Source organism: Rhea americana, unplaced genomic scaffold (assembly GCF_003343005.1).
Source record: "Rhea americana isolate MKP2758 unplaced genomic scaffold, rheAme1 scaffold_102, whole genome shotgun sequence".
Classification (NCBI taxonomy): Eukaryota; Metazoa; Chordata; class Aves; order Rheiformes; family Rheidae; genus Rhea; species Rhea americana.
Window position 1 is genome coordinate 573,809 of NW_028185062.1, and position 14,598 is coordinate 588,406.

Below are 14,598 nucleotides of genomic sequence, written 5' to 3' on the forward strand. Positions count from 1 at the left end.
GGCAGAAATGTTGACAATAAGCAGTCCAACTACCTATGAGCATATTTCTACCATAATTGTATACTGGGATAGCTTTAGAGAGGATGAATAATCCAAAAGTGGTTAAGGGTGCCATTTGACCTTTATTTTATATTCATTACAGCTTATATAATAAACATTAAAACTATCAAGTATAGTTTTCATCATTTGCTTGAAGTATAAATTGTGGGACCCAAATATATGAACTGAGGATGTAAATGAAAGTAATTTAACCTTCAGTAAACTTGAATTTGCTCGGTATCTGTCATAAGGCTAATAATTGCTTAAGTCATCTAGATCTATTCCAGGAAAGTATAATCACTAAAATATGAATTATGAATTCAAATCAAATACAGTTTTATTGTTGGTTTTAATACACTCAAATCAGCAAAAAAAAMCCCTCACCAATAATCCAGGGTTTTCTTCTTTTTTGTGGGTCAGTTCATGTATATGTTGCCATAGAAAACAAGTAAGGTAGATTTTAATCATAAGAAAACCTTTAAAATTTCTATCTAGATACAGGACTTGTCCTCCCTCACTGTAATAAGTAGGGCTAACAGTACTATATATTTGGATTGCATATTTCCTTCTACTTTTTCCTACAGAGCTTCAGAATTTTTACAATTTGCATGCTTTGCTAGACTACAAAGTCCATTTCAAACAAAATTATTTTGTTTTAATATCATGTGAGATGTTTGAGCTATTTCCTTCCTCTGCTCCTTGTTGGAATATGTGAAGCATTGCAAAAACTTTCCTTTGACGTTTCTGGCATCCTGACTTAATCTGGATGCACATGATGGATGTACTTCTTTGTTAACCTGATGAAAAGACAATTAAAAAAAAAAACTCAGAAGCTGTAGGAAAGTGATTTCGTACTGGTTCCACAGAGATTTGACTATTTTCTGCTATTCAGCTTAAACAGATATTTTAGATAATGGAATATGCATAAGTTTTTCRTATCTCCTTATGATAACAGGTCCCAAGCCTGTTATAAGACTGTAAGACTATGCAGAAAAGACTTTCTTAACTGCTGCTGGGAGCTGTCACTGAATAGCAGAACTAAAACTAGAGAGCTCCTCTTTTCTGTTCCTTCAGTAACACTTGTTAGCACTACACACACACGCACGCACGCACACAAAATTAAGTGCAAAGGGGATAAGAGTGGAAGAGGCCTGAGGGATAAAAGAACATAAAGAGATGACAGCGAGCTTGGCAAGAATTGGAGATGAGGAAAGGGCTATAACTGGAAACTGGAAGGGGACAGAGACTAGTTGAGCAACAGACTAGGAAGCATGAGAGGCCTGGACTGTCTGGGCAAAGAGGCTGGAAAGTGATTAGTTCAGACAGAACACACAATAATGCTCAGAGAGGTAAGAAGAATGTATGAGAACATACTAAGGGAAACGAGAGAGATCTCCAAGAAGAAATTGCTGTGCAGAACTGAGTTTGACTGACCAAAGAGAGTCTGGGACAAGAAATCAAKAACGTGAGGAAATGGCGAAGAATCAAAATAGGAAGACTGGAAGAAATGGGAAGAGGCAGCTAGTCTGATATTCAGAATGCTGTGGATGAARACTAATACTGGCTGGAGTTAATGAGATAAACTGAAAAAGCAAAAAGGAGTGGGGGAAAAAAAAAGGAATGGAAATACAGAACCAGAATTTTCATATACTTGAAGGAAGCAACTGTTTAGAGTTTTACTGGTGTTTTTCCTGCCACCGTTTGTTCCTTTTTATGTATAGCTATTTTAGGAGAAGGGGATTTCTATTTCTATGTATGTTCCTAAACCACATTTATCACTATAGTAACTGTTGTAAATAGCAAAAACAGTATTTGCCCTTGGATTTTGTATATATGAGTCTTTCGTGTTGGGCAGATGTTTTAAAACAAAATAGTAAATGCTATGACTAGTATAGAAGCTTCAAAATGTCGTACACACAAACAGAAAATTAACTTAGTTATGCTAAGCTTAGTATAATGGTTGAGCTGATTTTACCATATCTGAGCACAAAATCTGTCTGAAAGAGGTCTCATCAAGTTACACAAAAAGCTGAAGAGGTCCCCTATGTACTCTACTACACTTAAACCTCATTCGTCATCAACATGAAGCTTTCAGGTCTTCAGCTACAATCCTGGAAAGAGAGATCAAATACCATTGTTATTTAAAGCATCATCAGGTTTCTACTCTGTTACTGAAACAGTTGCACTGTGAATGGCATTAGGAAGCTGTCGCTCACACTGAACAGTTTACAAAAGCGTTACAGGGTGGGATTGTACAAGAAGCCACTGCTGCTAGCAGAAGCAATGATTGAAAATGTCTTGCCCTGGAGAGGAGCAGAGACCTCTGGCTGAATTTCAAACTCTGGCAGAGCTGGAGGCTTTAGCCATTGCCTCTTGTGGGGCAAGGTCCTCTGCACAAAGCTGCTGTTTCTTGCTCCTAATTCCCATTTTCTTTAGGAGTTAGGAGATGCCATCTTTAACTGAGACTTGGTGTGTTTAAGGACAGTGACTTGCTTCCTAAGCAACACTAAAATCAGTTGAGCAAAGCCTTTTACTCACAGAAGCAGAAGCTCACCTCAGACTCAACATCCRACTTACAGCCATTTGGTAACCAAAGGGAATCAATCTAAGTACGACACTTAGCAAGAAGCTTGGCCACTTTTAGTTCTGAATTCAGTGGCAACAGGAGCCTAAGCCTGGCCTGTGGGCAAGTGGCCAGTTCTTTCCTGTCTGGGCAGTTGCTTCCTTAGTAGCATAAACTCAGTAGGGACTGAAAGCCCATGTGTAGCATTAGCAGCAGAAGTCTAGAACTGCTATCTTCAATATCTTTGTAAGAGGGAGCCTCCTGGGGAGGTCTAGAACCGCATTTTTCCATCCACTTTCATCACTAAGATAGCATGTTAAATTGGAACTGAAATTCTTGATGATCCAGCAGCTTAGCTTTTGAATTCCCAGGTGAACATATTTATTTTGTATGCCTTTCTATCCTGAAAGCATCAAAGCTGGAGGTTAGGATTTACCTGAAGCTAGAGATTAGAGTGTAAGAAGTTTTTACAATGGTTTTCTTATTGAAATGAACCTTTTCCTCCAGCAGTTGACTTCAATGTCTTCCCAGAGGTATCTTTAATAAATATGACACCATTGCTTTGTGACACTCACTTAGGTAAAACTCTTTAACCTTTAAAATGAGGACTCACATGAAAAACCAACACTGCACTAATAAACAGAACACAGACARCTTTCTGGAACAGTACAATGAAGATCTGTGATGCAGAAGATAACAGTTATGAATCTCATTTCCCACTTCAAACTATCTGGAAAATTAGTCACAAGACCCAGTATTTCTAAGGAACATTTTGATGGTCATTTTGGAAAATGAACTTCCACAAACAAGGAATTTAACAGTAAAAGAAACTCGTTCAGGATAAGCAAATACCGTAAGTTTTGGGGCAAGTTCATGAATTTTGCCACATAATTACTGTTTTCACTATTTGTGTAAGTGCCTTAGAAAGATCACAGGTATTAAAATAAAATGGTTGCCATCTTCAGAAAATTCAATGCTATGACACAGGCTCCTCCTAGTGGTAAAAGCAGTATCCATTTTGTATGAATATTGTACTACTTTAAATGTATTGTAGTATTTTAAAATGGCAGTCTTTCGGTTTTGGAAGGTTTTAAAGTATCTAAATTCTTATCACTGCTGAGGAATTCTTATGTAAGTATCAAAATATGGCGGAAATGAGAAAACACACATGCAAACTACTATAAAAGTAGTACTAGAAAAGTTTACATACCTTTTGTGACCTGGGAGAGACGCAGCAAAGGTGGAAAGGATGGAAGACTGCACTCCAGAAGATTTATGCTATGATGTCTGTTTTAAATCTGATCTCCAGATCTGTATTTGCTATTCAGATAACAGCACACTGTATTTAGTAATGGAAGTACCACAGAGCACACCTTTGTCTCAGATTAACATGCTACATTCCAGCAGTTAGCAGAACACCTACCACGTCATCAAGTACCAGAATGACTTTTGTACCTTTCAAGAATTTCTTCAGTTTTTAAAATATGCCAGTTGCTCTCAGTTGAAAAGCAGAATCTCAGTGTCTGTCTACTTGCTGGGCTTTTTACTGATTCTTAGTATGTGCATATGTACATATATTACATGATGTTAAAGTTAACATGATGTAAAGTTAAGTTAAATGTCACTCTACAACTGTTTGGCCACCCCTGTTCTTCAATTACACYCAAAGAGGTGGAGAGCCGTTTTTATTGTAAGGCCCTTTAAARTCTTATTCCAGACTGCAGTTTCGCAGCACCTAGAGTGTACTTCACTAAAAGTCGCACAAAAATACACTTTCAGAAATAGAGCTCTTATGGGGAAAATAAAGCTGTAGATAGTAAGTGATACTATGTATCTAATTGTTACTTTAACTCTAACTCTCCCCTTACAATTTTAACTAATTTGAATATATTAATAGGTCTGCTACCATAATATTTACAATTTTAAAATTAATATTCTTTACCTAAATTGGAGCCAGTAAGTGGAACACCTATTTTAGAACTAAATGATTTCACAGTTGTAACTGAAGGATTTCTACGTGTAATATAGTAACATCCAGATGAACACTAGGTTTGTTAAAATTCAGATCTTGCTATAAGAAAATTTATAGTCTTAGAAGGCAAAGGAAATAAAATAAATACCAAACAGGGTAACTTCAGAGTTTGTTAATTCCAASATTGTTTTCAAGTTAGGCAAGCACGAAAAATCCTTTGCACAATGATTTAGTTGCATGGGGGGGAGGGAATCCTTTTATCCATCACAATAAASAGGGAAAACAATTTCAGGCATGTCTGTTTTCCCTATTAGTTTTTTTCAGACTCTTTCAAAGAAGCAACATTTACGTTATTATAGAAGAAAATGCAAAAAAATCTTTACAATAGTTACAACTGTTTGTGTGGAAAAAATGTATATTTTCCTTTTAGAATTTGTTCTTTTTCAATATTTAAGTACATGATATGTTTTGTATATAATTTCATTAATTTTGGAATAAGCTTCATCAACAAAAAAGCTAAAAGAACAGTYGGATGAAAACCCATTGCTGGTTGAATGATATTTTATTTTCACATTCAGACAGCTGTACAGTTTCTATAAATAAATGTGGTACTATAATATTTACATCACATCCTCACCCATTACTAGTATATTCCATTTAATCTGGTGGACACCCTGACCAAGCCAAAACAGGGTTATTTCTGGGTGTATTTACTCAGAATCCTATGTTAAAACATACATCAGTTTGCAATCAGAGCATTTTTTTTTCAGATACTGTACATGTTACATTATTTTCTCTAGACAGTCTCTCTTCCAAGCATCCTAAGAGCTTTCCAAATAAGTGCAGTACAGTTCAAGAACAAAAACAGGATGCAAAAACATTCATATTCAGTCTATTTAAAATAAGGAATGTGATGGATACTTAACTGAGGGAATTTCATTACATATTAACACGGTATTTGCAGGATGCCTTGATATATAGGTCCAGATTGACAACTGCAATGGCTTAAAGAAATTTGGATCAACATAACCCTGTGGACTTCTGAACATTTTCTGCAGACTGCCATAGAAATATCTTGTGTAAAGTATAGCCACAGTCTCAGAACTGTATGCATTTGCCATATGCTTCTGCCAATAACATTTTCAATTTTTATCTATACTTATTTTCACTCCGTTATAGGCATATGTTAACTCTACTGTTGAGATGTGTGCAAATGTTTTCTAAACTCCCATTTGAAAATCCACACAGTCTAGAAGGTGCCAAAGGTTTTCAAAATACACCACCTTCAAAATTTCTCTGCCTGCACTCCTTTTCCCACTTGAGAAGAAGTCATTTCCACAAACGGAYTAATTTAATTGCCGAACTTCAGCTGCCACATATGATATTTTGAAACTATGGTAACTAAATTGTTCATCTCTACCAAAAGAATATGATGAGCTMTGTGATGAGAACTTCACGATGGTGGGTAAAAATGAACAACATAAAAGGAAAACAGTAAAACCACTAAATTTAAACAACATGCAGGACCAGACTGCTTCCACTGTGCATATACCAGAGAATCTGAAAGCAGAAGTCTGCAGCTATAAAKTGATAAATCTGCAAAAAGTATCACTAGAAACAAACAAACAAAAAAACCAGCCGAACTCAAGTTATGTTAGTCATCTTAAAAAATGGGACTCCAAGGAATGGTCAGAGTAAGTCACCCTTAGCTGGATGCTGACACTCAAAAGTGTCTGATTAACAGCTCACATAAAAACTCCATTAAGGATGAATTCAGGAGACCAAGCAGTGATGTCTTAGATTTTCCTACGAGGCAGGACTTGCAGGATTGTACATAAATAATCAAGTTCTCAAGAAGACAGTAGAGTGAGCTCTAGGAACAGCAATAAAAATGGGAGTACTGCACACCAGCGTTCCAAAGGGTAGATATTCTCCAATATTGTGATCAACTGGAAACTGGACGAGGTGGTTTGCTTTTGTTTTCTGCCTCTTTCCCACGTATAGCAGCCACATAAGAGAAGAGACACAGCACGGAGTAGCAGATCTCATGAGCCTACAGAATTTAGAAAAGGAGATAATGAAATTCTAGATGATTTAGTTTTTACAAACTCCACTGCACATTTTAGATTTTCCTGCATGTCTTTCTCCATAAGACAACTACTCTGGCTACAAAGGCTTGCAGAAGTGTCCCATGGTACCTTCTACTGAAATGGAAAGGGATCGCAAGCCTTACAATAAATAAAAGACCTTTAGAATAAAAGCATTAGTCCTTTGATAATATGAKGGCTAATTGTCTTTAAGAACATACACTAGGCTATAAAATTGGCCAGTGCTGATCAGAAAAAGCAACCTACGTATTTGCTTTTGGTTTGTTGTACAAAGCTACAGGTAATTTTCTGGTAGTGCTGGAAATAGCTAACTAAAAAGGCTGTAAAACTAAACATCCAATACTGTACCTTGGCTCAGAAGACAGTGAGATTCTTCCTTATTCACAACTGTAATAAGTTGTAATTTATTTAAAAAGAGTTAAAAAGAGTTGTAACTCTTTTTAGCCAGTAGTACAAGGACTRGTAAGCCTCTTAATTTTTAACCAAAGCTAGAGAATCTATGGATAATAAAAGCTTTTCTTTTTTAATGAAAAAAAGAAAGCCAACGACCCAGCATCGCAGGGTTTATACAAAGAATACCAACCCATTTTGTCACCATCTTATAGCAGTGAGTATCACTGTCTAACGGTATGTAACGTTAGCAAAATTTACAATTCCTGCTCTTAAATGACTAAGTCAAATATTWAACAGAGAATTTTCTTTTAGTATAGCTACTGGCATCAAGGTTTATATTTAGCATCTTTCTAATACACATAACAAGGTTTTGTTGTATTATAGGACAAGCCACAACAGCTTATGTAAAAGATCATTCACTTTCATTCAACTGTTTCATTAAATGGTATAGGATTCAGATCTGAGCTTCTTAAATCTCACATGTATTCTAGGAATTATGATTCTAACACATTTCTAGCTTCAAGTAATTTATTTCTTTGTCTCCTTCTCTTAAAGGATAATAAGCTTCCATACAATCACCACAAGAACACACTACACTTCAGACACTAAATAACTGGAGAAATCCAAGTTCTGATGATAATTATTGGCCTCTATTTTTCACTCATAAGCAWATATATGTCTATTAAAACATTATATATAAAAGTGCTAAGGATCATCATCAACTGTTGGTGTTCAAAGATTTTATAAAAACTGAACACTAGAGCACAGCAATAATACACCTCTTGGCAGGAATTACTACTTACAYCATTCTCTTGCATCTCACTGCTCACTTTCATATGAAAAGGCAGGAAATTTTCATAAACTCAGTGATCATTTTATGTCCAGAAATTAGTCGTCTTTTCCACCTATTCTGTGGATAAGGGATTGTGATCTGCACTATCACCAGCCTAGCAGTTTCATCAGCATTTAATGCGTTAAAATTCAAACCAAACCTGCTATCTTGCATCTTTACCCATCTTAATGAAAGGCATTGCCCTTACTGCACTCCCCATGAGCTCCTATAGTTTCATAAAAGCAAGAATCACCAAGTTTTGGTGTCTTCCCTTAACTAAAAGCTAATACAAAAAGCAGTTTGTGTTTTACTACAGTGCTCGCAAATACTGCAATCTCTATGCAAGTCTTTTCACCACATTAAAATATAAAGATATATCCTAAAGAACTACTAGAAGGCATCGCAGATGACTCACCATTGGCGTCTTGTACTTGTGGCTCACCACTTCTTTAGTTTCAGGAACTAAAACCGGACGGGCAAGAGACAAAACAAAAAGTTCAAAAAACGAGAGGAAAAGGGGAAAGAAATAGCACAATGTTCCCATTGGAAAGGGAAAGGATACACACAGACAGCAGCTGCAGGAACAGGGCACCTCACTATCCCTCACTTCTAGGTATTTTTCTTTCTTGTTATTTACACTACCAGTATCTTCAAGGACACATCATCTAATGACATAATAGATAACCTGTTGACAAAATATTTTGTTGCCCTTCTGTGGAAAACCATAGATATTTGATGGTTCTTACAGTCTCTGGCTTTTCTGATACTACTTATTCCTGTTAGACGGCATAAGTAATGACAAAATATACTTAATGATAAAATATGCTTAATGCCTACTACTGTAAAAAAAAAAAATAGACAGACAACTCCTTAGAAATTTGTCAGTACTCAGTTCCTAAAGATCTTGCCTTTTAGATGCTTGAATCCTTCTCGGCTGCATAACAGATCTCAACAGAACTGTTGGACACTTTGGTAGGAAGTTAGTGAAGTCCATAAAAACGAACAAAAAAGATAAGGGAGAAAGTTTTCTACACTGGAAGACCGTTTCCCAGCTATATCTTGAGAGTTTCTGAAGACATTCTTTCTCCTGTCTGGAATGTGTGTGCTGATATTTGCTTTAACATCTCAAAGATGTTCATTGCTTTTGAACAAATTGCCTTAAAACAAAATATTTATTTCAGTTATATGTATTCTCAAAAATATCAGSCTTTATTTGATTTCTAGAGGGCTTTGTATATAAAGAGGATTAGGGGACTGATGAAAAAAATCTATTACTCAGAAAATTTCATCTTGCTCCCTTCACTGCCTCAAACTAACAGAAGGGAATTAGCCATAATATAGCTAAAGAAAATTTGCCTTTTGCTTTCATTCTGGACTGCATAAAAAAAGCAAGCTGCAACCTTCCCATTACTGTGCACTGCATCTGAAGCGTGCCTTTGACCAATACTTGGTTCATAAATATTGTTGTGAACAGATCCCATGGGAAATCAACAGCAGAGAACAAAGATCACACTAAGAACATACAAAGGGTAAATTTAAAATGCTAAAATCAGTGGAACAAGACCAACCCAACTCTGAATACTTTCCTTCCAGAGCAGCTAAATTTGCCATGGAATTTCTGTGTCACAACAAAAAAAATTAGAAGTAGTAATATAAAAGTTATGCAAAACCAAATCATACCAGGCTCACAGAGGAAGAGCAAATGTTTTATTACACACAGTACTAGTGACAGAAAAAGAAACAGAGGCAAATGAGTTTAGCATGAATAACTAGAAAAAGTCCACAACAAAACCTATTCATGCAGATGTCATCTTTTCAGCTATGACATGACACAGCTAAACGCTGGGGAGGGAGAAGGATCACACTCTAGGGGGCCAAAAGTAGGCAGTGCAGACTGGGTTTGAGAAACTACTCCAAATATAAATCAGTGCCTACCAGTTCTAATATGTCGTATTATTGTTACTCTCAGAAAGATAAAGAGAAAGTACAACTTATGATCATAAAAATAATGTAATTTTTTTTTTATTATTGCAAACTCTTCCTTTTCCTTGAGGGTGGGCAGTTACATTAAGGACTGAAAAACAGTGGTAGTGCACACCCAGGCTGCACAGCCCCAGTGATATCAGTGACTAGAGTTTGGAAGATAATGAGGTGCACATCCAAGCTACCTTACCCGTTGGCACTAGACGTTCCAAATTAACTCCATGTCACCAGGGGATAAAGGTGGGAGTGAGGTTGATACACAGCCAAATAGGGTAGGATTTTACAGCTGTGTTAAGTCTCACTGCCCACTGGATAACATACAATTGTTCATATACTCTTCAGAAAGCAGGAAGGGGAAGCTGTAAAGACCTTGTGCCATGAGGGACAGAAAGAAGGGAAGCTGTAARGTCCTGTACTGTAATTGAGAATAGGAAGAGAAAGAAGAGGAGACTATCTAGGCAAGGTACTCTCTCTCCACTTCACAGTTGCCTTGTCTTTAAGTGAAATACTCCTTCAAAGCTCTTCCAAATGGAAAAACTGTCCTGAGAGCATTGAATTAGGAAGAACAGAAAAAGTTGGTTTGGATTTACACTCAYAGAAGTCAAAATACTACCACTGCAGAATACAAAAGAAAAAAAGCCCACCATCACCAAGCCTAAAATTAAGAAATTACCAGAAGCACTTTTTTTCTAACATTAAATTTATTCCTGACGCTGTTAAACTAAATGGATGAAGGGAGTAAGTTACTAAGCACCATCCTGCAGCCGTTAGTCCTGTGAATGAAAATATGGCACTAGCAGAAAACAAATTCAGGGGACATCACTTTACCTGCTGGAGAATGAAGGTTTTCATAGTAGTGGCAGTGAAGGGCCACAAGAAAGTAAAGCACAAGTACACAGCAGTAACTCAAATTCCAGAGGGAAGCAACTTACATTTCCTCACTTACTTTAAATCTCCACTTCCATTTGTGGGCAACAACTGACTTCTGCTTCCATTCTGCTCTAAAATCACAGGGTCTACTTCCACACTGCCATCTAAGCCCAATGTTAACATAAGCAGGCCTTTAATTTCCTGCTGTGATAGAGCTACAGTCAGACCACTCATGCTTGGCAAAAATCAACTGAATGAAACTTGCAATGCAGTATTTGATGTATACAGGCTTACCTCTCGTTACCTGTCTTAGAGGAAATACTACTTCAGTTACCTTCCAACTCTATATACAGAATGTGATTGCAAGGTTCTCTMGGTCTAACATGACTCAGTAATTTCATTCTTAAGATGTCCACGAAAGTTGCTGAATACTATTATTTTACTCTTAGCAATTTAAAATGTTAATTTCTCTTGCACAGAGCAGACTGACATGTCTTTTCACATTTACAGCACTAAAAGTACCTCTGAGATAGTCACCTATCTCTGTCCAAAAAGAAAGTTTAGATCCTCTCTGCAACATCTTTCCYCTTTCTTCTTTCTCTATATTAATTGGATGAGCAGATTTTTAATTCATAAATAATTTTTTAGCTTTTATCTGCAGTGTCCAACTCTCAATTTATCTTTTTCTTAATTCTTAAAGATTCCAAAAGTTTCAAATCACAATGCTAGTTTTTGCAATAGTTCCTTCCTTACAAAATTTTATTAAAAGAAAAAAAAAWATCTTTCTTACAGTTATTATMTGGGWAGTTCAATTCCAGAGTTGTCAACAGGAGCTGACCAGGAGTAACCAAGTCAAACATTGTCTTTCTTCTTGTGCTACTTAAACAAACTATTAAAAGAAGTTAACTACCTCTCCTAAAATAATCCAAAAAGTGATCTCCTGCAAGTTAAACACCTCAACAGCGAAAGCCATATATTTAGGTAATTTTACGGCTTCTGAACTCTCTACTATTTTACAGCCTTAAGCATTTTCTACCAGAAGTAAATCATGTCAGTCAGTGTAAAAACATGATCTCAACAGTATTCACAACAGTACAGTGCAGAAAATTTCTTAGTGACTAAACTATCAGAAGTTTTTCTAGGTGTTACATACAGATTTGATCATTTGAACTGTTAACAGGATTTTCTGCAAATGAGAGAAAATTGTTCACTAACTGAAACCCCAAACTTCGGGGAGATCAGATTAATTGTGACAAACAATAAGCAAACAGCAATGGTCAGAAAGGCTTTTTCATTAAATAATTTTTGTATCACCAGAAGGAGACAACAGATTATTAATGAGAAAGTCCTTAGGTTTAGTAGAAAATATTAAGTTTCTTTTATATTGCAAGACAGTATCCATCAACAAGAACCTTCGACCCACAGCACCAAAGATCAATCTTGGTAAAGAGAACTGGCAATTTAGAYCTTGATTAGTGATCAAAGTATAGATGCTGATCTACTACTGAAAAGGTATTGTAAATTTTATCTTCTTTGTAAATGTTTTATTCGTGTACTTAAGACCTAGACAAGTATCTCATGGATGAGTGGAAGAATAAACCAACACATATCTGGGGACTATTTAAGAGAAGTATATGGCTCACTACTCTGGAGAGCTGTACCAAAAGTCACTCTTTCAGATACTAGTTCAGTATAATCTGAATGACACTAACCCTGAACAGTAGCCCAGGACTTTCCCAAACCACATTTAATAGCAATCACTAACCAAACATCACAAATTCTCCATTACCCTTGATCTTTACTTTTCCATTCTTCACCAGTCATGCTCTGAAACCAAAACCACAGACTAAAGCACAACCTGACCAAACATCTYCTGCCCCCAAAACACAAATGAAACTCTACAGAGCAAGAAGGAAATGTTGCTATTAGCACTAATACTTCAGTAATGAAAGCGTAGTGTGCTGAGAAGGATCAACTATAAGCCATGCTTATATATATAAGTGATTTCTGAGGAGAAAAAGGAACATACCACAGAAAATTCCTACACACAGTCCTCCAAAGTTACTTGCCATTTTGTTTGCTTTGTAAAACTCAGAACACCTTCTTTGCCTACTAACAAAAAGCATCTATGCCACAAATCTTAATATGATGGAAACTAAAGTGTAAATCTTTATGTTACGTCTCCCATCTCCCAGTCAGGCAACTTCTCGCATGCAACCTACATTCTTCTCCCATCTTTGAAACTGCAGTGCAACTYCGAATGTGAGGACTGGAAATTTGAGTTACTGCCATGTGAATACAGACCTAATATCAAAATAATGTAATTACCAAATTCCTCCAGGACAAAGACTCCTCGCACAGTATTGCACTTTTTAATGTGATTCAGCTCTATGAAAACCTATAAAAACAGAGGGGAAAATAACACAAAATTAGTCAGATGGTTTTAATTAAAAACAAAAACAAACAAAAATATCACCACAGCAGATATAATCTGATGTKATAGCATACAATACATTTACAGTTTAATATAAAGGGTGAAATAAATATTCAAAAGACAAACTTGCCACAATGCTAGAAATCAACAAATAACTTAAAAGTGCTAAGAAGCGAAGACAGCAGAAGATGAAGTACCTTCCGCTCCTTGCAGGAGGAGAAAGCATGGAAGAGAAACGAAGGAGTTAGTAACTCTGACATATCCAACATTGCTACCCCTTCAGGCACTCAAATGAGTTATTGCAAACAGAATAYCAACACACCTGAAATACAACAGAAGAGGGGGACGAGAGAAAAGCTGGTTCCCAAATTTGGCATGATTTGTAGCCTCTGGTTCATCCCAGTTAGTTTCTGCCCCTCCATGCATCCTCCTCCAGCACAGAGGGCAGGTAATGGGCACTGTGCTTCCCACCCTGACACTGATCATCCTAAACCATCCAGGAGTCAAATTTAATTCGATGAGAAACCACTAATCTTCGTCTTCCCTAACAGCATTGTCATTTAAGGTTTAACTACAGTTTTAGGATATATAATGTGCGTGCTTACTCTTGAAACCGACTCTTGAAGAGTCGGTACCAGTTTTCTGCTTCAAACAGCATGAGAGTGTTCGGACCCTTCTCTATTGCTTGCTCGCTTCACGCAGTGCCTCTGTCAGCTGAAAAGYCACTTAGAAAACAGAACTGGTTTTAACTCATGTTTTACAAACAGGAACCCAAAAAGACAAAACAACTGAACTACATCACTACATTTTTCAGTCTAGAACCTGGATGCCACTTGTACGATTGAACAAGTTTTCTGAGCATAAGGAGGTTTTCAATATCCAATATAATTTAAGATACTAAATGATCCCTCCTCATACGCCCAGGATAGGTTACATCTCCAAAAGGGCGAAAAAAATGCACATGGATATAAGACAACACTGTACAAAGCATCATAAGGAATTAATCCCACATTCCAGGTTCTGAAATAGTGTTTCTCTTGCCTGAAAAGTAAGAGTAACATTGTCCTAACATTTGGAGTAATTCTCTTTCCAAAGCCTTAAAGACCCTAGCAGGACTATATCACAGTAGGCTGGATTGATGCTTTCAGTTCCTACACACTTAAAGTAACTTGCATTGACTTGAAGGGAAAGGAAATCTCTGCAATTCTTTTCAGTCCAACACTAGTAACACCAGTCTAGCCTTAGATGGTAAGTTACCTAAGAAAAGCAAAGGAAGTCAGCACTAGAAATCACATCAACTAAAGAGCRTGAGTGTTAAAGGAATAGTATTATCAGTAACAGCAGAGGTCAGTAAATGGGATCACCATATATTTTGGAGAAGTCGTATTGCTTTTCAGTCAGAAG

At 36.6% G+C, this 14,598-nt stretch overlaps 1 protein-coding gene across 6 annotated transcripts in view; it reads right to left on the reverse strand.

Annotated features, from left to right (window-relative positions):
• Positions 1-5,117: 5,117 nt before the first annotated feature.
• MADD (MAP kinase activating death domain) overlaps positions 5,118-14,598 on the reverse strand; it is a 76,208-nt gene continuing 66,727 nt past the window's right edge. For all 6 annotated transcript variants that reach the window (XM_085305866.1, XM_085305850.1, XM_085305858.1 and 3 more), the window contains 3 exons: positions 13,089-13,158; positions 8,323-8,369; positions 5,118-6,627 (listed from right to left, as the gene is read on the reverse strand). In XM_085305866.1, the coding sequence (XP_085161992.1) occupies positions 6,520-6,627; positions 8,323-8,369; positions 13,089-13,158 (225 nt within the window). In that variant the 3' untranslated portion in view covers positions 5,118-6,519. The remainder of the gene's footprint in view (positions 6,628-8,322; positions 8,370-13,088; positions 13,159-14,598) is intronic.